Source organism: Sinohyriopsis cumingii, chromosome 15 (genome assembly GCF_028554795.1).
Source record: "Sinohyriopsis cumingii isolate HCF-2022 chromosome 15, ASM2855479v2, whole genome shotgun sequence".
Lineage (NCBI taxonomy): Eukaryota > Metazoa > Mollusca > Bivalvia > Unionida > Unionidae > Sinohyriopsis > Sinohyriopsis cumingii.
The window spans coordinates 32,742,369-32,769,372 of NC_142975.1; the positions used below are offsets into that span (position 1 = coordinate 32,742,369).

The following is a 27,004-nucleotide window of genomic DNA, read 5'->3' on the forward strand; positions in this document are numbered from 1 at the left end:
TTTCCTCATCAGTCAAGAAACATTTTTTTGTGAGCCATCATCCCTGTACAATATTAAAATGCTTATAACACACAACTATTGAACAGATGATGCAAATATTTTCAGGAAAATTTACATTAGAATTAGGATCTATTTTAGAGCTAAAAGTAAGGGTGTGTGAATGGGATTCAACGAAAAAAGAAAAGTTGGGGCTGAATACATATGATCTGCACTCATTCAGTTGATTTTTTGTTGTGATTTTTTGAGAAATAAGGTTGAATCCCACACTTGTGTGTCCTAGAACACATATGGTAGGATGTCTTTTTTATGTTTATGATGTTACTATCATTTTATGCACCAACAAAACAACGTTGACATTCATTCATTAATGGATAAGTGATTAATATAAGTGTGTGAACAAATACACCATTATGATGTGCTTACAGGAAAAAATGCTGTCATTTTTCTAATACAGGCAAGTGACTATAGAATCAGTTTAAGAATCAGACAATGTGCTTCATGTGACTCAGTTTTTTTGTTGTCTCTCAACAAAATGCAAATATTCTGCACAGACTTTGAGAAAGTTTCAGTGATTTTGCATGTTAGAGCAACCTTCCAAACATATCTATGAAACTGACAATATCCAACTTTGGCACTGTAGAAACTGTAAAAAGACTATTTTCAGGGATAGTCTGTTCTTGCAGCATGGTAATAAGAAGACTGAGGGAGCGAAACTCATGGTTCATACACTTCCACTCAAGAGAAATTCCAAAAATTTTCAATAACTATCTTGGGCCTCAAAATACTTTTCCAGGTCTTCAAATATATACAGTAAAGGTAAAATAAGATACGGAATTCCAAGTGATACAAACCACTAAAGTTGAAACACTTGAGATCAATAGAGGAAGATCATCAATGAACCAATTATGCTGGTGTTTTGATATCTTTATGGCAAAAAAATGGTGCAAATAATTTTAGAAGCAAAATCAAATTAAATATAAATTTTTTCAAAGGCCTTAAAATCCAGTACTTTCAAACTTTTGAACAACAATCATACAGTTTCTAATTTTCCATCTGTGTTTCTAACTTTTCTCTTGTATTTATGCAAGCAAATCCTCCAAATGTTGTATTTTCTTTTAAATAACTCCATGTGACATTTATTAACCAATTACTGAACAATATTCATGTGTCTGATGAATTTAAATAGCAAATCATATATTTTACATTTATAATTGAACGTTAAACAAAAAAAAATTACTTGGTCCTTTAGTTGGCAGAGACATGAGCGATGGAATACTTTCTCTGCGTGGAGCTCCGAAACCCGCTGGGCTCTTTAATTTGGCTGCTGAACCACCAGCCTCCTTATCATCTGCATCCGACTGTTCATCTGGAACTAGAACACCTGACTGTTTGTTGGAGATCCATGCCTGCTCAAAACTTTTGGGAATAGGCCTGGAATAAGGAACCTTTTTCCTTGGTGCCTCTCTGGTCTGCTGATCTTGGAAAAATTTCTCATCAGTGGACCAGTCAAGGCCTGGGATAGATGGAAGTTCTTCTTCTGGCTCTGGAACAAACAACATTTAGAATTTATGGCTAAAAATCAGAACAGAGACAGCAAATCTATATTACTTAAACCATAATGCTACTACAATGTCTAACCCAAACATGAAGTATGCGTCATTTTTGTGCTTAATGTCTGCACAGTTCAGCTGCCTTGGTGTGTCTTTGGGAAAGGCACTTAGCTTCTATTTTGTCATCCTGACACAGCCAATAATATATCCAAAGTAGTGTTAAAACCAACAAACAAACCAATAATGCTGGCATAAACAATGATGCATCACATTTAATTTAATAGCCCCATACCCTCAACTATTTCTATTTCATCTTTGAACCTTGGGTTTTTAGATGATAGGTAGTTTTGATGTAAATTTATTCTTTCTGCTACTTGATCACAGCACCACTATTCTAGCACATGCTCACCTTGATTATTTGATGCTGAAGTGACATTTACACCTAAAACAAATATATATTATTCCAGAGCAGCCAAATGTTGATCTTTATTTCAAATGGACTGAAGCATATGAAATAGGTTTTTACCTTCAAATGTATTCTTGACATAAAAGATCAAGAGGAATAATAAGCAATTACCACATGTAAATAAATCCCTGCCTTGATTATATCCTACCAATACTTCACAGATTGAAATGAGTCTATTGTAAACAAACTATACAAGTCTTCCAAACATAATGCATGTACAATTATTGGTCACCATACACATCTTCAAATGAGGAGAATAATATGCAAGAAGTTTTATAGAGAAGTAGTAGCATTAGCAAAATTCCGTCATATACTACACTGAGGTCAAAAGGTCAAAAGGTCAATAACCCTTACAAAATTGCAGGAGCATAAAGATTTGTCACTATGCATTGTAATTTGAACCAAGTTGCACAATGATCAATAAAAACTATAAAACAAACTGGGTTCACAAGTTTATTTGTATTACATATAGTTGAAAGTCAATTAGGCAGTAACAACTCCAACAAAAACAAGAGGCATTATTGCTATGTGTCACTTCTAATGATGGTCATACTAAGTTTCACTGTGATCCACAGAAAACTGTGATTAGTTTGCATCAGAAAAGTCTTGTCAAGCTAGTAGGTCATGGCAGACTTTGGGAGATTATTGACCCTCCCCCCCCCACCATCTGATCTCTATGACCGGGACCTTTGGCCAATGTATGCAATATTTAATTAAACTTACTGTGTAGACATTTTTTATTTTTGCATCAGTCTTGCCATGACTGCAGTCTCAATAACTCTAGACCACAGAATCTATAGGTTACTCTATTATCCAAAGTGCAATTCAGTCACAATGCTGGTAAAGTAACTTATTCTAGAATAAAAGTTATTGCAAAACTGATTTTTCTTTGTTGAGCCACAATGACCACTGAACCTTTTCACCCCAAAATCACTACATCTCTTCCATACAGTTTACGGTCTAGAACTAAAATTCTTAATAGGCAAAAGATATTTTACTTCTTTCAGTAAGTGACAGTGAACTTTTCTCTTTTGACCCCCCATTCTAATAGACTTCATTCTTACTGCAAGTTTAAGCCATCCACAAAACTCAGTACATGTCTTTGATGTAGAACTCAAGTTAGTATGCTGAATTAATTTTTCTATGTCTAATCACAGTAACCATGACCTATGACCTCAAAAACAAAAGGGTTATTCCTAATCCCAAGTGCAAGCTATCAAAAAGACTGGTTACTGTTGATGGTGGAAGAATCAATTTATTTTGTGAAACAATTTTTCTACTTTCAGTTATGACCTCTGGCCTTTTGATCCCAAAAAAGATAAAGTTCATCCTTATTCCAAGTGCGAGTAATGCACAAAGATTGGAAGCAGTATAAGCTACTGAACTGTAGTCATGTACAAAATAGGAAAAGTTAATGAACATAAGGACAAACTAGGTTATGCATAATACTTTCCACCATAAAAGCAGATGTTTTAAAAAAAGTCGCAGGAGCACAGTATTTTGTTGCTATGAGAATCTTCAGATATGACTCTAATATATAAAAGTCTCAAAGCGCTAAAACAATAGCAGCATTATTTGCATTCAGGAGATTCTGTCCCACACTGCAGTAAACTGAATGACAAAAGGGACAATACTTTTTAATAAAAAAATTAAACCTACATCAAATAATTACCACAAGGTGTACTATGCTTGTAAGTGATCCACTAAGAATGTGTTTACAAGATTCAACATTGGGCTTGAAATCAGAAATGACAAAACTCTATGAAAGCAAATTTTTAGTAAATTGTTTCTCCGAGAATACTTACCCGATCACATTAACGTTAGGGATATAAGCCTGCTACCTCTCGAATCCAGCCATACTAAAAGACGAAAATTCGTCTTTTCTGTCTATCTCATATAGACCAAAGGGCAATAACTCTTGCCCCTTACCTCCCCTTGCCACCGCCAGGTGTCACTAGTTTTTTAAGCTGAGCGATATATATTATATGAGGATGCTCACATAGCTGGGCGGTTGGGAGGGTTTTTAAGTAATGTGATTGGGTAAGTATTCTTGGAGAAACATAATTTACTAAAAATTTGCTTTCTCCTTCAAATACGTTCCCCGATCACATTAACGTTAGGAGAATAGGTAATAGGAGGAGGGAATGCTGAGAATCCTACCTCCACCCCGGGTACCTTCTAGGGAATGATGGCTGGATTCCCCATTTGAAAGATAACCCGTTCTCCTAATTTCATCAGCAACACAGCCTAGGGTCCCGTGATATGTGACCCCTATATACGGTTAAGAAGATAGTTATTGAAATCTTCTTACCTACGAAATTTCACTGGCGAATCCAGCGAAGCTGATAGGCTGTGCTGATTGTTTTAAATGGGTCTGGTGATCATCTGGGCTGCCGACACCGGACCTACCAGATTCAAGGTTTGCCTCTGTGAAGCCAAATCTCTGAGATAAAAACTGGAGAAAGTTGACTCTGCATGCCAGCCAACAGCTTCCATTATATCTCAGATCGAAACATTGCGTTCGAATGCAAGGCTCGCCGAGATTGCTCTAATCTCATGAGCTGTAATCTTCATGAGGCGACTCTGATCTTGTGAGACCTCAGAGTACGCTGAGCGTATAACCCACTTCAGCCATGAAGCAAGGGCTTGAGGGGTGATATCCCGTTTACCAGCTTTGACCGGAAGAAAGAGGCGCTTACGTGTGTCCCGACATGCCTCAGTGCGTTTTAAATAGTGCTCGAGTGCACGAACAGGATCTTGCATGGCTGTTGCTCTTGACTTGTCTGTGGAAGAAAGCGAGCGAATGACGATTCTTTGATTGCCAATGGATGGTAACCTATTTTTGGCTACAAAGCCTGGTTGCGTCAGGAGGACCACCGAACCATCTGATCTGAACTGAAGAAAGTTTGGGTCACTGGAAAGGGCATGTAACTCGCTCACCCTGCATGCTGAAGCTAAGGCTATCAAGAAACATGTTTTGATAGATCTTTGTTATGCCCAATATCACATCTACCATGATGGCGGAATGTGTCTGATATCATAGAGTGGTAGCCTTTGATAGTAATTGGGGCCAACTGTTTCTCCTCGAAAAGCCAGAGAAAAAAGTTGGCCAGTTGAGGGATTGAGACACTCAAAGGGACGATGTTATTGATATGGCACCAGTCCCTGAAAACACGCCACTTTCCCCGGTAAGCCTTCAGAGTGGAGGGCCTTCTTGCTCTTGAGATTCTCTCCATAATCGAAGGTTTAAATTGTTTGTCTTGCAAGGCTGTCCGGACAAGAGCCAAGCGTGAAGAAGAAGATGGTCCGGGCAGCGGTGGAACACCCGTGACCGCGGTTGTTTGAGAAGATTTGGGCTGGTTGGAATCTTCCTGGGTAGATCTATCACTAGATCGAGTAGATCGGTGACCCAGGACTTGTTCCATCTGAGAGGGGCAAAAAGAATCATCCGACAGTTCTGACCCCTTAACCTCTGGATTATTTTCGGTACCAAAACCGTGGGAGGGTAGGCGAATGCCCACAACCCCTCCCAGCTGATTGACAGAGTGTCCATGGCCCAAGCCTCTGGGTCTGGAACCGGACAGACGAAGATGGGCAACTTGCGATTTCACCTTGTTGCAAACAGATCGATCATCAGACGCCCCCAAAGTGTGCAAATCCGAAGAAAGACTGATTGATGGAGTGACCATTCCGTGTGAATGACTTGACCTTTCCTGGATAGAGTGTCGGCCAAGACATTGAGTCTGCCGGGAATGTGTCTGATTTGTATGTTGATGTGGAGGTTGTCGCACCAACGTAGAAACTGCCAGATCAGAATGCACCACCACAGAGTTGTCTGACATAATGAGGACAGTTTTTCCTGAGAGTTGATCCTTCCAGAAATGAAAGGCATTGATGACAGCCCTCATTTCTAACAGGTTGATGTGGAGAGGCCTCTCCCCTGGCTCCCACGTGCTGCTGACTGTAGTGAAGTCAGGCAACAGGTGGGCACCCCAACCGTAGGTACTGGCGTCGGTACATACCGTTATCTCCACTTGGGGCATCTCCAGAGGAATCCCCGTGGACAGCCAACCGGGGTTGTGCCACTGATGCAGGAATGATCGTATCTCGGGTGTGAGCATTATTGTTTGATTGAGGGGACTTGAAAAGGGGCGCTATTGTGCCAGTAACGTCATTTGTAAGGAAGGCATAAAAAGACGGCCAAGTGGGATCAAGTCCGCCGCTGCATTGAATAATCCGAGGAGTTGCAAGAATTCTCTCGCTGAAATCCACGTCCTGTTGGAAATGGACTCGATGAGTTCGACGATCCGGATTACACGAGTGTGAGGAAGCTGTACCAGATTCAGATCGGTGAGAAACTCCATACACAGATGGACAAAACGCTGGGATGGACGGACATCGGACTTTTTCCAGTTCACGAGAGAGAGAGAGAGCCTAGATGATCTAAAAGTGCTAAAAGATCGTTTCTGCCTTTGAGCAGAACAGAACTTGCCATATGTTTCTGGAGGATGTCATCCAAGTACACTGCCATCCCTGTAGATGAAGTCGAGCGGAACAGGGTGACGACGCAATCCATAACCTTGGTAAAAGCCCAAGGTCTGATGTTGAGGCCAAAGGGTAGGACCTGGAACTGATAAACCGCGTCGTGGCAAGCGAATCGGAGAAATTTCCGTGACACGGGGTGGATAGGGATGTGAAAATATGCGTCGGTCACATCTAGACTGACGGCATGCTCGTCCCGCCAGATAGAAAGACGGATTGATCTCGCTGTTTCCATCTTGAATTTCAGTGGTAAAATGTATTGGATGAGGCAACTCAGGTCGATGAGCGGCCTCAACTTGCCGTTTGCCTTCTGGATAAGAAACAGCCTGGAATAAAACCCCAGCGATTGCAGTTTTTTCACAATCTCCACCACCCGTTTTTCTATGAGCGACTGTATCTCCTGTTGTAGAAAGGTATCCTTCTCCCGATCGTATGGTACATCCGTGAAGAGGGGAGAGGAGGACAGGGGAGGGGGTTGGATAAATGAAATCCGAAGCCCCTCCAAAATGACCTGGATCACCCAATTGTTCTGAGGAAAAAAGGTGGTCCAGTGGTCCTGAAATTGCAGGAGACGGCCGCCCACAGGTAGGCTGTCCGTGGGTGGTGGGGAGGTTATGTCAATGAGTTAGGAGGCTTGAAGACGGAGAAACTTTGTTTCTTACTGCCTCTGTATGGTTGCCTCCTAGCTTGATTAGACTGTTGTCTCCTGGCATTGGGTTGGGATCTGTACTGCACATTTGATTGTAAGGATCCCTTGTTCCTGGTCCGCCAATCATGCCTCCGCTTTCTGAAAAGAACGCCTTAGCATTCTCCGGATCACCTATTCGTCCTGATGGACGATCATTGATCTCCTTAATTTTTGCTGACTGGGGAAGGAGCCGGAAGGACGGCATCTCTTCCTCCCCGTCCAGATCTACAGACGCCTTAACTTTGTAGTCTTGAGTGGTGGTAGGAGGTGGAGGGCATTCTGAAGTTGCCAACACCCTATAAATTTCTTCCACTGCTGCCTTGAAGCCAAACTCAGTCCGTTCCATGGTTGGATCTGTGTACGGCTGATTTGCAGGAGTTTCGTCACCCTCACTGTGTGCCAAGTCTTGTTCTGGAATAGCTTGCATTTCTGGATAGAACATACCAGGTGGCATAGATGACGCGATTCCGTCATCCTTGACACTGTCACTAACTCTCCCTTGTGGATAAGCCGTGAACATATGGACGGACGGCCCTGCCGGCTGGTTTGTCTGGCTTGTGGTCGGCCTGAATGTTGGCGACAGTCCTGCTATCACCGGTACCGGCTGCTCCAATGGCCTGGCTGGACGGACAGATTTCTCACTAAAATCTCCGCCATAGTATTGGTATGTTGCCGGCGGTACAGCTTGACGGACGGATTTATCACTAAGATCATCATAAATCATATTTGGTCAGACCATTTTAGCAATAGGGGTCCCCATGCTGGTACAGCTGGACAGCCAGTGACATAGAGGCTGTATAATGAAATGGATCCGATGGATCTGGTAAAAACCCCATGCATCCTGACTTACAGGCCCGAAGGCCATGCTTGGACATGCGGGGGGACTTACGCCCACTGGGCAGCTTAAAATTGGGAGAACATTCCCCCAAAGAGTCAGAAAAAGCTGTGGAAGCGAGCGAGGGAAATAAGGCTAATATCTGGCCTGATGTCAATAGCTGCGTCATCGTTTCCTGGACCAAACGACGCATCTGTTCAAAGGTGGACTGTTGTACCCTGTCAACATTATTTTCCTCCATTGCCGCTGATGTTACTGTGGCTGACGGTTGCAAACGACGAACTTTAGGTGGAAGGGGGGACCCCAACGTCCCCCACAAGGCTCGCAATGGAGGCTGTCTTCGGATGTATACTAAGGACATCAATGCTATCTTTCTTCGACTTATTCCGTCTATCCCTCCCTTTTGCTGCCTTCTGGACTACATCAGCCCACGTTTGCTCTGTCCAAGTATTACACAAGCTGTATGGTATAGATGATGTACACTTGGTACATACAATACAAGAGTCATGGTTGTTTTCTTTTGCTTTGAACATTTTGCATTTCATGCATTTGGTTGACATTTTTACTGAAACGACACAAGAAAAGAAAACAAAGCACAAATTAGCAATTCAGCATGTTATTAATTCACTAATACCACAACCGTTACTAATGGAGTAAGAGAAATTAGTCAGTGTCGCGTTAACTCTTAATTGACAACACTAGTTCAGCAATAGTGTGTGTAACATGGTCTTCAGTAGACGAAATCTGTAAGGGTGACAAAGTCACTCAATTTTGAAAAAACTGTTAAAATAATGTATACAACCTGTAGAAGAATGATTGTCCAATGCAATAAATCCAAATTTAACTTCGGATGGTCCAATTTAACGCTAAGATGGCTTGGATTGTTTGGAGGTATAATGTACGTGTTATCAGTACAAGCGAAGCTTAAAAACTAGTGACACCTGGCGGTGGCAAGGGGAGGTAAGGGGCAAGAGTTATTGCCCTTTGGTCTATATGAGATAGACAGAAAAGACGAATTTTCGTCTGTTAGTAGGGCTGGATTCGAGAGGTAGCAGGCTTATATCCCTAACGTTAATGTGATCGGGGAACGTATTTGAAGGAGAAACTGGAGTACAGTGACTTGCTGATATGCAGATCTTCAGATGATGGTCATAACATTTTGCCCAAAGATTTAAGGCATTAACTGAAATCTTGGAGACTAGATGCATTCACAAGGTTCTGTTATACACCTATGTTCAGCTTTAAGCCAAAAATGAGCAGTACTCTGGCAAAATTTAAAAGAGCACAGTGATTTATGCATTTTTGCATCTGATGACTCTAACATCTACCAAGTGCAATGATCCATCAGAAACAGCTGAACTAGTACCATCTCACATCATTCAGACCTGCACTGCATTCAGCCACAAAACAAAGGTGTAAAGTGATTTGTTGATACAGTGATACCCGTTTTGAGAGACCAGTGCTATGAGACCAACTGTTGAGACTACATTGATTATGTAGTGTTATGACCTGTTATGAGAGACCACCTGTCTTGAGAGACCATTATTTTTGACATAAGGGGTGGTCTTGCAAGACAGGTTCTGCTGTATTTGCATCTTCAAATGCTGACCATAACAAGTTGCATTTAGATCCATATGAAAACTGAGACTTGTTATATTCAGAGATTCAGCTGCAGGTTGAAAAGAGTACCAAAAATACCACATTATATGCCAGACCCTTATTTTACCATCTTCTCTGCAACAAAATAAAAGTTTCGTATCAGTCTTATCATCACCATGATCTCCAATCTCTAGATTCTGGAATCTAAAAACTGCTTCATTACTACAAGGGCTGCTGCTGACAAATATACCAGGGACCTAGGGATGACACTTTTAATGTGTTGCAGTCACACAAAGGTGTGATTTAGAATTGTGAACCTTTTTCACTTGAAAATAAGCATAACCTGATTCTAAACAAGAGCCTTCCATGAGTACTAAATATATCGATAGGGAACAACTTTAAGTGCAAGCCATACACAAAGTTTGCTCAAAGAATGTACTCTCAAATCAGATATGATTTTGGTGTTCAATAAAAAGAGCTGCAAAAATCATAAGGGGGGTTTTGGGGTCCTCCCCTAATGGGGTCTTGAGGGGCAGTGCCCTGATCTGGGCGGTCCAGGGGCCCGCCCAAAACGCATTTTACACTCATAAAAAACATCTCCAGGTGCAACTTATGATTATAAAATAAACCAAATCTTACTTCTTATAGTAACTAATTGCACTTTTTCCAGATGCCTTTTGAGCTTCAATTATTCCGTATGCAGCTTCTTTTGTAGGTGCTGTTCCAAACTCTTCCAACCGCGATTACCATAATTCAGATCTTTCTTGCAGAGGTCACAAAATGCCAGTCCTCAAGCATGCAGTTTTTTTTAATAAACTGACCAACTAAATTCTGTAAACTTTTCGCTCCAGCCATTCCCATTTCCATACATTTTTTTAAACCTTTATCTAAACTTTTCATGTCATGGTCTCTCTCAACAACTCAGGATGCCATGTTTTGCAAACATGCTTCTTCTTTCCATTGCCATCAATTTCCATTACACAAAGATTCATTGGATGAATTTAAACCTTTGACCAATCACAATACTCTTTATGAGAGTCGTATGCTAACTAATATATGGAACAAATGATTTACAAGGGTTGCTGCGTAATGGGACCAGACAGACCGTTTTTAAAAATTTTGAAGTAGTGCAAACAAAAAGGTTGTGTGTGGGAGATATAAAAATTTAAATTGTGAAGTTCATATTTCTTTGTATTGGTCTTTTCCAATGTCTGTAATTTCAAAGCAACCAAGGTTATAACACTGAATGTTGATAAATGCAAAACTTAATTGGGGTTGGTGTTTTGGGGGATGCAGGGGGCATGAAAAAAGACCTGCAGGTTAACAAAAATGCAGTCATACCTCTCTTTGGCTCAGGTTCTGGTGGCAAGCCATGTTCCAGTCCCATCCCAGGCAAAAGATGTGCAGCATTACCGCTAATACCACCCATCTGCTCCATCATCTCCATATCTGAAACAACACCATATTTATCATTAAAAAAAGACAATGTACTAAAACGCTGATTATCTGTATTCAACAGATGATGATTTTGTCAGGAAAATCGGTCAGTTATACAGATATCTATTTTTGGTGACTTGAACTTTCAGTGACATGTTGGGAATACTTAAAAAGGCTGGATAATCTGTTCTGAACTGTACTAAGACTTGTGCCAAAATTGACTGCCAAGTTTATATTCACGAATACTTAACTGCAACAAACAGAGAATATGTCATATGTTTTGTTCTCTGGTTAAATCTGACAAATTATTTTTGTTAATCCAAAAACAATGGGCACTGGAGGTGGGAAAAGACATGGTTGCAAAGCAATGTCTTAATACACTCATAATTTAAATTCATTTGAAAAGAATTGTAATTGTTAATGAATGTGCAATGACATCAATGATGGGTCACAAAAATTTAACTGATGCGTGCATACAACTATCAATCTAATGTTATTTCTGGTGTAGGCTTTACTCAACAAGGAAATCAATAACGTAAACTCAACATATTGTTTCACCTGTGACAGGCAAAACACAATTATCATTTTTCTGGTATGTGGAGTGTTCATGATCTTGGCATCAACTACAACATTAGGACATGGATTTTTCTAGGGGTCCACACAGACCAACAAAAGAACCCAATTTCACAGTAAATGAACCCTAATACTTCAAACTTGGGCAGCAATTTACTCCCCAAAGGTATATTCCCACTTGATTCAATTTGTTTTGAAACTGACTGATACCAGGCACCATTCCAAAGCACCCAAGACAAATATGTGGTTGATATGATTACAAGTTTTCAAAGTCACATATTTTATATCAATTACAACAGTTAACTTATATATTTGAAGAATATCACCATGTGTCTGCAGTCTGCACCAGGATATGCTTTAAGTTCCCGTCGCGTTTGCATATGAATAAAACACTCTAAAATGATGTTTACCATTAAGAAAGTGAATTCAGAGTAACTTTATTTATATTTTTATCTTCATATAAGGCTGAGAAATATTGAGGCTCAAACAAAATTAGCTACCACAGAGCATTTAAAGTTGGATATTTTACCTATATCTAGTGTCTCTCCATCAGGACCAACAGGTAATGTGTTCAGGTTATACTTGTCTCGCATCCTATCACCTGGTCGATTGCGAGTCCAAAACTTCCTGCAAAAGGTGAAGGAAAAATGAATCGTTTGCTACACATTCGAAGAAAACTAAATATTTTGCTGAGCAGAATTTTATTAAATTTGTCCATTAATTCATACAAATAAAATTTTTAATGAAGTTTAACTTCTGATTCAATCTCAAGAAAGTCTAAATTACAGGCAAGAAGAAAATTAAATAATTTTTCCAGCCAATTATAATGGTATATTCAAATGTACATTATTACTGATTTCTCTTAATATCTAAAATTTAATGAGAAAAATGTCTACATTTGAACAAATATTGCTAAAAATAATACTTCCTTCCTTGACCATTTTATTTTTCTTCAATTTGACATGATATTATGATCCTGACAAAATATTTAAGCCACTCTCAAAATACTTTTTGTTACTATGATTAGAGTTTTGATCTGAAGATGTTTATAATGACATGGGTTTTGTCTGCCATTATGTTGAATGTATACATTAAGAGCAACATTTAGCAAGAATAGAAAAGTTATTCCACCACAAACATAACTGTCTATAAAGTTATTTCACCTTCAAATATAGCTTTCTCTTAAGATATTTCACCTTCAAACATAGCTTTCTCTTAAGATATTTCACCTCAAACATAGCTTTCTATTTAGTTATTCCACAGCAAACATAACTTTTTATTTAGCTGCTCCATGTCAAACATTGCTTTCTAAAAGTTATTCCATGCTAACAAAACTTTCTATTAAGTTATTACACATCAAAGAGCTTTCTATTAAGTTTCTTCAATTATCTTCATGGATGAATGTACTGAACCAAAGAAAAAGGCTTTTCTTTTCTTTAAGAAGGGGTACAAGTTTTCGACATGACTGCTCTTAATATCACTGTCTATCATCTTCTTTTTTAAGTTTTCATTAATTTAGATTCAACACAAAATTTTCCAAAATGTTGTTCTCTCAAAAAAAAATTGATTGACAGCACTAGTATTTTTCTTACGTAGAATGATCATTGGATGCTGAAGCCAGAATATGACCCAGTGGGTGCCAAGCCAGGTCCCAGATGATGGCATCATGAGCTTCCTCCATTCCTCCAACTTCCTTGTCAGTTCTGTGTAGACAACAAAAACATTTTGTAATGACTGTTCCCATGCCACATCATGCAGTATAAAATAAATTGGCTTTATTTTGTCTTTACTGTAACTGTATGCAGTTCAATGGCGCATCAGTACAATCCTGACTGAATAGTGCCAGTTTTATGCATCTCAAAAAGGCATACAAAATAAAGGGGAAAAAGGGCAAAATGCTTAAATACAAACTTGCATTCATTTTTGGCCATATAAACCATACTCTGTTTAAAAGTCCAAGACCTTCTAAGCTGGAACACCATCCAGAGATACATTCCAGAGAAAAATGATGCCGCCATTAGTTGCTTTTTTATGACATGCATGTGGTCATATCAGGTCTATTATACATGTCTGAACCAACAGACATTCATATACTCTTTGCCCTATCACAATATCAACCCTATTTACCCTTATGTCAACTCTATGTATCACAATGTCAACACTGTATCACAATATCATCCAGATGCATCACAATACAAACCCTATGCATTACAATGTCAACCCTGTACATCACAATGTCATCCCTATGTATTGCAATGTCAACCTTATGTACCACAATATCAACCCTACATCACAATACCAACCCTATGCATTACAATGTCAACCCCATACATCACAGTCATCCCTGTGTATTGCAATGTCAACCTTATGTACCACAATATCAACCCTATGCATCACAATACCAACCCTATGCATTTCAATGTCAACCCCATACAACACACTGTCAACTCTATGTATTGCAATGTCAACCATATGTACCACAATATCAACCCTATGCATCACAATGTCAAGTCTATGTATTACAATGTCAACTCTATTTACTACAATGTCAACCTTAAGCATCACAATGCCAACCCCATGCATCATGAACACTTATTCTATATCGATATTTTATATGGATCAGTCCTTCATCCTTCCTGCCCTTTTATCAGTCTGTGTAGAAAATATCTATAATGATTCAGTATATGATAAAGATGTTTTCTTTTCTTGCTATTGTCTACCGATATAGAACAATCTTTCAATGATTGCTAGATGTGCCAACAAATTATCACTCCTGGGTGTACTACCCAATTAGCAGTCCTAAGTGTACTATCAAAGTATCACTCCTGAGTGTACAAGCAAATTATCAGTCACAAGTGTACTCTCAAATTATCAGACCTAGGTGTGCGATCAAACTATCAGACCTAGGTGTACTACCAAATTATCAGTCCTAGGTGTACTACCAAATTATCAGACCTAGGTGTACTACCAAATTATCAGACCTAGGTGTACTATTAAATTATCAGCCCTAGGTGTACAATCAAATTATCAGCACTAGGTGTACTACCAAATTATCAGTCCTAGGTGTACTACCAAATTATCAGACCTAGGTGTACTATTAAATTATCAGCCCTAGGTGTACAATCAAATTATCAGCACTAGGTGTACTACCAAATTATCAGTCCTTGGTGTACTACCAAAATCTACAACTGCTGGCTTGCCAATCTGATTAAAAACAAATCTCCACTGTCCAATGTGAAGATCTGATAGCTACTGTTGAGAGGTCATGTTCCTGTGACTTATGTTATTACCATAATTGCCAATTTTATCAGCCAATCAGATGAAGTCTTATATCTTCACATTCGGAAGAATGAGCAGAGTGGCTGAAGAGCATCAATGTGTGCCACTGATTTGACTCACCTTCAGATTTTTGAAAGCTGCATTTCCATTGGCTAATTCAAGGGTCACCAGAACATGACGCCTAAGTAGTCACTGTCAGATCTTCACATACGACAGTGGAGATCTGATTTTAATCAGATTGCTGGCCTGCCCGTTTTGGTTCCATTCCAGAGTACTATTTAAGTCGGAAATGAATGGGCAAAGTTTGTTTGCTATATAACTCTTGTAATATGAAGAAAGTTAACATAAACTTAAATGTTTATCTACTTGGCTTGGCATTTATTTTATGAATAATAGTACAAGCATGTGCTGTCTGAAAACAAAGCAGACAGCTTATGAGAATGACTACTTCTTTGTGCTGGGAAAGTATATCTGAAATGGCACAAAGCACACCAACTTTCTTTGTCCTTGAAATGCAGAAACATATTTTCAGCCACAGCATCTCATAAAAAAAACAAACAACTAAGTTATATAATCTTTTCTCATAATCTGTTTTCATAATTTATCTCTGAAATTAACAGAAAATAGTCATGCAGAGGTAGCAATCTTCTGTGAGATGCATATCAGAAGGTCTAGCTATGTACTTTAAAAAAAAATCAACATCCCTCATTTAGATGTCGAAATAAAGAAATAGCCAGTTCTTCAAACATCGCGTACAATGTACACACTTCTTTTATGTAACAAGGATTATAATTTATAAAAATCAGCGGAATACCTTTTTCAACCCTGTGCAAGATGGCAAAATCTCTATAACTGAACCTTAATTAAGTATTTTATCTGTACTGTCTTCTTCAGTGTAGTAGCCTTTAAAGCAAGAATTATATGGAACACTAGATCTTGTCTCTGCACCACACTATAAATGACACTACCCAGCTGCTGTACAAGTCATATTGATGGACCCAATAGTGTATAAATCATACCCACAATCCCACTGTGTTTCCAAATGGCCAACCATACCGTTTCTCATTGCCTAACCTAGCACTTTTACCCAATGAGGTAAAAAACAACAAAAAAAAATCACATTAAATATATACATTTTAAAAAAACCAACCTTCCTACAAAAATTTTGAAACCAGTGCAGTAAGAAACTCAGATTTATTTTTGGCCTAATTGATCTACATCAGCTAATGTATTCCTAACAGCCTACAGCAGATATTGAATTACTTGTGCCTCTGAAGGGCCACTATTGTAATTGATCAATGACAGCTAATGTATTCCTAACAGCCTACAGCAGATATTGAATTACTTGTGCCTCTGAGGGGCCACTATTGTAACTGATCAATGTCAGCTATTGTATTCCTAACAGCCTACAGCAGATATTGAATTACTTGTGCCTATGAGGGGCCACTATTGTAACTGATCAATGTCAGCTATTGTATTCCTAACAGCCTACAGCAGATATTGAATTACTTGTGCCTATGAGGGGCCACTATTGTAATTGATCAATGACAGCTAATGTATTCCTAACAGCCTACAGCAAATATTGAATTACTTGATCTCTGAGGGGCCACTATTGTAACTGATCAATGTCAGCTATTGTATTCCTAACAGCATAAAGCATGTACCAAATTACTTACATTTCCAAGGGGCCACTATTGTAACTGATTTATGTCAGGCATTACATTTAGTAACAGTCCATAGTAAGCTGATCATGCAGGTACATGAAAGACATGTAGCAGCTTAATCCTTCCCATCACCTGTTGCCATCAATGTGTCAATATGCAATGGCCTATTATAAGTTTGTCTGTTGCCATGAATATGTCAATATGCAATAGCCTATTATAAGTTTGTCTGTTGCCATCAATGTGTCAATATGCAATAGCCTATTATAAGTTTGTCTGTTGCCATCAATGTGTCAATATGCAATGGCCTATTATAAGTTTGTCTGTTGCCATCAATGTGTCAATATGTAATGGCCAATCATAAAATTTGTCTGTTGCCATCAATGTGTCAATATGCAATGGCCTATTATAAGTTTGTACGTTGCCATCAATGTGTCAATATGCAGTGGCCTATTATAAGCTTGTTTGTTGCCATCAATGTGTCAATATGCAATGGCCTATTATAAGTTTGTCTGTTGCCATCAATGTGTCAATATGTAATGGACAATTATAAAATTTGTCTATTGCCATCAATGTGTCAATATGCTATGGCCTATTATAAGTTTGTTGCCATCAAAGTCAATATACAAGGGTTTATAATAAGTTTGTCTGTTGCAATCAATGTGTCAATATGCAATGGCCTATTATGAGTTTGTTGCCATCAATGTGTCAATATGCAATGGCCTTTTATAAGCTTGTCTGTTGCCATCAATGTGTAAATATGCAATGGCCTATTATACGTTTGTTGCCATCAATGTCAATATGCTAGGGTTTATAATAAGTTTGTCTGTTGCATTCAATGTGTCAATATGCAATGGCCTATTATAAGTTTGTTACCATCAATGTGTCAATATGCAATGGCCTATTATAAGTTTGTCTGTAGCCATCAATGTGTCAATATGCTATGGCCTATAATAAATTTGTCTGTAACTATTGTATCAATATGCAATTTTTTATATTAAGTTTGTTTATTATCATCAATGTGTCAATATGCAATGGCCTATTGTACATTTTTCTGTTGCATCAATATGCAGTGGACTATAATAAAACCATCAATGTGTCAATATGTAATGGCCTGTAAGTTTGTCTTCTGTCATTATTGTGTCAATATGTAATGGCCAATTATAAGTTTATGTTTCATTTGTTAGGAAAAACTAGTGACCCAAGTGCAGCATGGTATAAATTATTCAATATCCTATCACCAGACAGCAAGGAATCATCACAGATAAATGATCCTTTACACAAAGCAATTGCAAAATAAGGTCTGATTATACGGTTATAGTTTATTGTGAAATCATTCAGATTTAGGACTGAATCGAGATAGTGGAAATTTGTTTTAGTATATAATAAAAACATACTGTATGAGTAAATTGTGGTATGAAAGCCAGGAATATCCATCATGGTGAGTCATCAGTGCTTATTCTATTTAGATTAATATTCTTTGTGTGTGTGAGAGATTTTTAACATACCTATAAAAAATTTCAGTCATATCGCTATGATGTCTGTGGTGTGACAATTTATAGCAATGTCTAGCACTGGGGCATCACGCCACAGACATGTAGCATCATGTCCCACCCAGTCACATTATCCTGACACCAGGCCGACCAGTATTAACATTAACCTATTTATGCTGAGTGCCAAGCGAGGAAGCTGCTAATACCATTTTTGTAAATCTTTGGTATGACTTGGTCGGGGTTCGAACATATGACTTCCCACATCCTAGGCAGATGCTTTAACCACTTAGGCCACAGGGGCGGTCATGTATTTTTAGAGTTTTCCCACTGATGGATTTAAAATTGATTACATATATGCATATAAGTTTATGAGGTTTTTTTATTATGTCCTTTAGAACGGCTCAACCACTGTTGCACTTTATGTCATTCACTTGCTAATCATATATAACCTGAGCTTTAAATTGATACAATATATTCAACTGACAAAGGTAACTGCACTTTACAGATTAGATATTCACTTATTTCGTTGCAAAATGTGTACAGAAGTGGTAAATATGTCTTTTGAGTTCTTATTTAAAATGAACTGTATTCTTAATGTCAGGAATCATTGACCTGAACTGTAATCATTCAATTTACTTTCCAAAGTGACTGAGATTTTTAAAAATCAATTTCAATCACAATGGCTTGAAGACAATCCAGCATTTTAGCATTAAAAGTGAAATTTGTAAAGTATATACAAAAAGGCAAGTGTTACATCATTTTAAAATTATTCATATGACCTGATCTGTCAAGTGTACGAAAGAATATAGCCGACACTCAATTTATTCTACAGATGCATTCCTGAGGTTATAGCATAAAACAATATTTTCATAAATCAAAAGTAGTGTAAATTTACATATGTGAGCTGCACATGAGTGATGGTGTAAAAAGCACAGTGGCATAAATTGAATGTTATTTCTTCATTATAAATGGCATTAAAATGACAGCAAATACATTGACGTGAATTTTAGCATCACCTAGCTGCACAGCATGAAGCTTACTAATGCAGCTGCAAATTGCACAGAAGCAGATCTGCCATCAGATAATGCACTGGCAGATCTGGGTCTGTGCAGTTTGTTAGAAGTAATCAGTAGAATAAAAACAATATAGACCCTATTCTGCCAGTGCATTATGAGATAGCAGATCAGGGTATATGTTGTTTGCAGCTGGACTTAACCAGAAAGTGTGCTTCTCTTATTTCTATTTAAAACATCTTATTATTGTTCAAGATCGAATACACATATATTATAAAGTGAAAACTGTAGTTTAAAATGGAAATTATTACTGTAAGTTTGACTGGCATTTTGTTTAATCACTTTTCAATTAAACACATATACATATCTCCCTTAATAACCTGCACACAAAAGGGTAAAAAAAAAAACAGCACTGTAAGCAACAGTGCAGGTCACCAAGGGATCTCCCCCACCAAAAAATATATATACACACATACAACATTACCAATATGCTTAAAAACTGACAAAATTCTTTTTATTTTGAAAATATAGACATAATGCATACATTATACTGTGTTACTGAGTTGTACATGGGGCATTTGTTAATGCGATGCCCAGTGAGGCTATTTCCTGTAGTGCCAAAAAACACTAACTCTGGAACAGTGCCATTTACACAGCAGAGTCATTGTTATAAATGAAATTTGTCCCTTTCAGTTTTGTCAGTGTAAAGTGCAATGCCAAAGTCACGAATATACACATGCATACAGACAAGATAACATAATTATTGCATTTTCTTCAAAAGGCAATAAGAATTTTTTTCTTACAAATTTCTAATAAATTTTTTACTCAACAAGATGTATTTCTATGTAAATGTGTTTATGACCATTTCGAATTTCCATAAAGGTGTAAAAACTTGTAGCATGCAAAATTATCTGTAATGTTTACAAGAAATATTACCCCACATTCCAGAACAGAATTGCACCATCTGATCCACCACTAGCAAACATGTCCTCATGTGCAGGATGCCATGCAACAGCTGGAGAAAAAAGAAAGTCGTTTCTTCAATAGCATCATAAATTTAAATGATACTGATATAATTCAAGGATCCAAAATGATTTTTGGAATTGGAATTTCTGCACAAGATTCTTGCACAAAAACAGTCTCTACCACTGAAGTATATTTTTGTTTGATCTTGGGCAAGAAATGCTTTATGAAAAGAATGGCCCTAAAATATGGAAAAAAATACATTTTCATGGATAGACTTATCTTTATCATAAAATGTCACAATATCAATAAGATTTAAAACTTGTACCTCAGTGATGTCAAAGGCATGTGCCAATATCATGACATCACATGATGAAATGGTTGTTGTTGTTGTTGTAGGGTTGAACGCCATTTTTCAGCACACAATAGGCTATACATGGCGGCCAGTATTAATGGTGGAGGAAGAACCTGGGAAAACCCTGGAAAGAACCACCGACCCATGAGAAGCTACTGGCACGCTTTCTCACATACCCACATTAGCCGAATCTGAGACTCGAACACACAGACAGAGGTGACATGGCAGTGATCCGTAACGGAGAGCGCTTTAGACCACTCAGCCAATTGGAGCCCCCGATGAAATGGAAGTGGAGCACTGAAAAACCCAATTTTAGTCAGATATATACCCATTTGGGCATTTTTAACAAAACAGCAAATGCATCATCATCCATACTGTTTTATAAAGCGGTAGTAAAGGCTAATCAAAACATAATGTGAAAGAACAAAGTTGGCTGTAAATGCATTCTATATTAAAAATAAAGACATTTTTTCTTAACTGAGTTTTAGATGATCATCCTAGAATGGGGCTAGAATTTAAATTTGAAAAATTAAGGTCTTTTTAAAAGGTGTTTTCAGTTTTCAATTTTTTCTTAGAGGTTCAAGACACAAAGTAGTTATAAGATCATCTCCATGGTGAGCATAACTTTTACTAAAACTCTGATAAAGTATGCTTTCAATTAGTTTCTAAATCAAATGAAAATAAAGATCAACTGAAAATTAATAAATAAGTAAAAAAACAAATAGCTGCAAATCCCAAGGAATTCATGAACTTTGTCAACCGCTAGCCTTGCCTTACGAAATACCTTGTGCAAATAATGCATTTTTTTGTGGGGTTGGGGTACAGACTTCCATAACTTTTTAAAATAATATTTAGATTTTTATTATTACTTAGATTTTTATTGATTTTTATGTTGCTAAGGTAAAAATGAAAATTTAGGTTTTCCCAGGTTTTTGAGGTCTGCTTCTAATCCTACTAGGATTACTTATACAACAGAATGTTGTAAATTTCTAATTCAAAGTGGAAACAATATAAATATTTTATCATAATCACTTAAGAAATAAATTGGGCTTACATATTTTACGCTATTTCACTCATATACTATATCTGTGGAGACTTACAAAGTTATATCAAACTATCAAGAATACTGTATTTACCATATATATTGGGACATGATCAAATAATAATTTTTTTCCTGTTTCAGAACTTATGGTGAAACTTTTTTGACCTATGTCATACATCCAAAGACTTAACAAATGAAATAAATTTGTATTGAATGTGTGCCCCACCCCAATGCATGTTGCAATAAAATAGATAAACAAAATGCTTATTTGATAATAAAATGAAAGAAACTAACCTTGTATTGTTATAATATATTCCTTTTTTTCATCATGAGCATTAAAGAATAAAATATATCCGTGAACTCTGTATATGTAGCAAAGGCTTCCATACTGTAGCGTGTATTGCTTATGTCTAATAACACATGGCACATTGTTCGTTGACATGAACAATTAAAAAAAAAATCGTGTTTGGCTGTACTCAAAGGTTTGAATACCTTATCCAACTGAAAACTGGATCCAACAAAATCCCAAACAAGAGGGAAATAATCAACCGATCGCTTGAAAACAACTGCCATTCACACATGACACGGTGTTAGGTGCAAAATAACCAAGACTGAATTATATCCAGGTCAACTTCATGGCAGTATCTTGCAAATGTAAATCATTATTTGAAAATACATTCACTTGAGAGCAAGTGAAAATCTTTTTGCTAGCATAGGTTACAAAAAGTATTGTTAAAGCAAGTTATTGCTGTGTATACTAGTTACTCATATATATCAATGCCTGTTTGTATTAATTATAACTATAGATGCCAAGCAAACATAAGCTCAGGTGGTGAATAAACACAACTGGCAGTGAGCAGTAAACTCATTGCTTGAACTTACTGACATGACTTCAAAGACAAAGCTTATTTGTATTTACAAAGGAAGCCGACTTCAGAAGCCGACTCTGAATACTTTGAAGCCGTTTTTTCTTCCCTGTTTTTTTTTTAAAGGATATTAATACAAATGCTATTTTATTACAAAGCAAGCTGAACTTGGAAGCTGACTTTGTATTATTTTAAGAGTGCTGATTTTTTATTTATTTGATTGAATATACCAAGACAGGTGAGATAAGGAAGCTAACTTTGGTTAACTGGTATTCACGGGAATTTTGAAAATAAAGTGAAACAATGGAACAGATTTTAAAGTGACACAATACAGTGTTCATGCATGGCCATCGACAACCCAGTGTCATCCAGAAGATTTGGAAAAAATAAAATCCTTTGATGAATTTGTGAAGGCCAGATGAGAATAAGATGATTTCACCGACAATATGATCATTTACATGGATGAAATTCTAGTGTACTCTGATCTCATTCCTGGATGGACTGACGATAAGATGGGGGTTAAAAGTGTGAGAATTAGCATGACTGGTTCAGATTTTTAAAAATCTGTATGTATGTACATTTTTATAGCATGCCGATCGCTTCATCAAACAAATCGCGGCAACGCTGTTGTGTGAAAAAACCTCCAAAAACACGTGCATGTACATTCTCATTTATTAACGCACATCATGTACACAAAGAAATTTCAAGCACATGTTAATATATTGCCGCCATATTGGTTTTCGTTTATCTCGATCATCGGTTATCTCGACGCTTTTTGGCAAAGCCCTAGGCCGGCGACATAACCGGGTTCAACTGTACATGGTGCAGGTTTTATGTTATAATATATATATGTGCTAGTATGTTCTAAAAAAGAGGCTTTCATTCTTTAGACCATGTATTAACAAACAGCCTTAGTTGTAGCCCTTCTTCACATTTCTGTAATGTTTTATGTCAAGCTTCATAAAAAGTTTGAACTCTATAGTCTTCCATAAATTTATTTCCCCTCACCTCATACTCACCTGTAGCTTCTTTTTTATGGCCTTTAAATATCTGCACCTCTTCCTTCATATTACGGATATCAAAAAGCTTCATCAGATGATCACGAGCTGCAGTTAACAACCAATTCCCATTCTTATTCCACTGAAGATCCATTACTGTTGCTTTATGAGCATGTCTGAAGAAAAGAAGAGAAGCTTTATGAGCATGTCTGAAGAAAAGAAGAGATTAAAGTACAAAACTGTTTGTTCCATTTGTAAATCTTTATCAAATTACCATCATGCTGAGAGTACCTGCTCAGGATGATGGCTAGAGTGAGTTAAAAGGAAATGAATCTGGATAACTAAAGGATGTATTGGGTCCCACCGTCAGATCAAGTCCATGGGTCAACATGACTATTTGACGGACACAAATGAAGATCATAAAACAGAAGAATTTGGTCTCTGGTATGTTGTTCAGTGCTTTATCTCAATTCAGGTGGTAGACTGCCTAGCTATCTTATGGATGGTTTAACATATGTGTCATTTAGGTGCTATATCTCAGGTCAGAGCACCAGAACCATCATATGGATGGTCTAAACTGCATGCCATCCAGGTGCACTATCTTAGGTCATGCCTAGAGCACTTGGTCATTGTCAGGATGGTCAAACATACATGTCATACAGGTGCTCTATCTAAGGTCAGGTGGCAGACCACCTGACCATCATAAGGATGCCATTCAAGTGCATTATCTCAGGACATGTCTAGAGCATCTGGTCATTGCCAGGAAGGTCCAACATAATGCATCATCCAGGTGCTCTATCTCAGGTCAGGTGGTAGAGCACCTGGCCATCATAAGGATAGTTTAAACTGCATGCCATCCAGGTGCTCTGTCTCAGGTCAGGTGGTAGAGCACCTGGACATCATAACAATGGTCTGAACTGCATTCTATTCAGGTGCACTATCTCGGGTCACATCTGGTCATCACCAGTATGATCCAACATAACGTGTCATCCAGGTGCTCTATCTCAGGTAAAATAAATTGCTCTAAGTAAGCGATTATCAGATGGTTTAGTGGAACTGATCATTGATTATGAAGTTCTAACTAATTCCCATCACTATAGAGCACATGGCCATCATACAGAATGTCTAAACTGCATGCCATCCAGGTGCACTATCTCATGTCATGTCTAGAGCACCTGGCCATCATATGGATGGTCTAAACTGCATGCCATCCAGGTGCACTATCTCATGTCATGTCTAGAGCACCTGGTCATCATACGGAAGGTCTAAACTGTATGCCATCCAGGTGCAATATCTCATGTCATGTCTAGAGCACCTGGCCATCATATGGATGGTCTAATCTGCATGCCATCCAGGTGCACTATCTCATGTCATGTCTAGAGCACCTGGTCATCATACGGAAGGTCTAAACTGCATGCCATCCAGGTGCACTATCTCATGTCATGTCTAGAGCACCTGGCCATCATACAGAAGGTCTAAACTGTATGCCATCCAGGTGCAATACCTCATGTCATGTCTAGAGCACCTGGTCATCATACAGAAGGTCTAAACTGCATGCCATCCAGGTGCAATATCTCATGTCATGTCTAGAGCAGCTGGCCATCATCATGATAATCAAACATGTGTGTCAGAAAGGTGCTCTATCTCAGATCAGGTTACAGAACATCTGGCCATAGCCCTAAATCCTAATCCCTCTTCCCTTTGGTGCCAGAAGTGGCTTTTGTTCCTGAAAGGTCTCTTAGTGTTATGTATATTGCCATTTTTCTCCAAGTCACAATGATCTTTTAAAACCCAAAATCAATAAGCGTCTTCCACACCATAAAAACTTTGATCATGGTACACTGTATTGAACTAAGGTGATTAAGGAAACAATTCATATTTCTACAAATAGTGACTTTGCCCTCTAACTATAAAATCAATAAGCTTCCTCCCTACCCCTCCCCCCCATGCACAACATCTATAAAGTTTGATCCAGGCCTGTGAATTAGAACTAAAATAAATTTTATGGAAACCATTTTTATTCTTTCATTTGGTCACCTTGACCTTTGAACCTTTGACTTTTAAACCAATTTTTTATATATACTTCAGTCAATGACCTTGACCAGCCCCATAATCAATAGGGTTCTTTCATAAGCCAAGTGCAAACCATCCACAAAGTCTGATCCGGATCTGAGAGGTAGAATTATTGTTATTGTACAGAAACCATTTTTATTCCCTCTATCATAGTGACTGGACTGTTGACAATTGCAAACAAAAATTAATGGGCTTCTTATTTATCTCAAAGTTTTGTTAAATGTAGATGATGGTGAACTAATACTTTTGTGTGGAAACCACTTTTTTCTTTCACAGTGAACATGAGATTGAACTTGACCATTGAAATAATAGAGTTTTTCTCAATCCCTGTCCAAGTCATCCACAAATTGGATAACTGCGAATAGTAGAGAACTCGTGGGCAGGGGGGGTACAGAAAAAATTGTTTTATTTCAGTTGCAGTGAATTTGTCCTTCGGATCCTCAAAATTTACAGGGTTCTTCCTTAGCCCAAGTCCATGCCATCTACAGAAACTAAACTGGCAACAGACAGATGGATGTATGGACCAACATTACAACATATAATATGCCTTATCATAGGTAGAAACAATACAAATAATCTACATGCAATTTCTTGATGTTATGGCAAAGAATAATCTACTCATGGTTCCCACACTTTTCTAAAGATAAATTTCCAGGATGAAATTAATTTTTCAAGGTTCACAAAAGACCAATACTGAATGGAATTAAAGAACATTTTCGATTATAAAACATGCATTTTCTAAACATAAAGATGGTTCTCTTTCAAGACTCCAAAACATTTAAACCAGAAAAGATGATCTTGAACAAACCCATAAAATGTATCACACAAAACAAGTTTGATTATATTCCTATAAATCAGCATGTAAAGTCATTTCAATGTACAAAATAAAAATTCTAACTTTATTTTGCAGACCTACATTATGTTGCTAAGTGGGAACAACATAATGAACATAAATTAGTTTTCTTTTCAAACCATTAATTCTAAAGAATTCTACAGCAATATATATATGCATCTTATAGAAAGTAAACATTTCCTATTAAAGTATAAAAAACAACAAACGCAAATAATTAGAATCTTTTTTTGAAACGAAAAAGAGTTTAACCCTAAATTTATCTGTGCCAATAAAATCCCAAACAAGATTTATCAAACAACCTAATCTCCTTAAGACGATTTGGTTAAAAATCCATCATTTAAAAAACATTTTTGAAAGGGTTGATTTAAATTGTGGCAAAAAAAACCTTCTAAATTTTATACTGTTTTATAAACAAGGATTGATTTTTCTGTAAAATCAACCTGTCTTCTTGTAATTCGTTAAACCAGTCCCCAAACCTGTATCAATACAGGAGCTCAAATGGTTTTTAATATATCATACAAGGGATGACAATTTCTTATTTCAGCTCTGAGAGTCAACAATTTGGACTACAAATTTGGTTTAAAATGAATAGCAGTCCGTTTTCTAATCCGAGTTTCCTCTGAATAATCTCACCCCATTTTTCATATTTGGACATTTAGGTTGGGGTGTGGGGTCGGTGCAATTGCATATAAAAAATGTGGAATTTGTTGCCACTGTG

The 27,004-nt window shown here is 37.5% G+C and overlaps 1 protein-coding gene across 1 annotated transcript in view; it reads right to left on the minus strand.

Moving 5' to 3' along the window:
• LOC149781517 (uncharacterized) overlaps positions 1–27,004 on the minus strand; it is a 98,672-nt gene that overhangs the window by 14,067 nt on the left and 57,601 nt on the right. The window contains exons 9-14 of the mRNA XM_089935599.1: positions 23,382–23,536; positions 20,073–20,151; positions 13,283–13,393; positions 12,220–12,317; positions 11,022–11,129; positions 1,238–1,543 (exon numbers count right to left, since the gene is read on the minus strand). Coding sequence (XP_089791725.1) covers positions 1,238–1,543; positions 11,022–11,129; positions 12,220–12,317; positions 13,283–13,393; positions 20,073–20,151; positions 23,382–23,536 — 857 coding nt within the window. The remainder of the gene's footprint in view (positions 1–1,237; positions 1,544–11,021; positions 11,130–12,219; positions 12,318–13,282; positions 13,394–20,072; positions 20,152–23,381; positions 23,537–27,004) is intronic.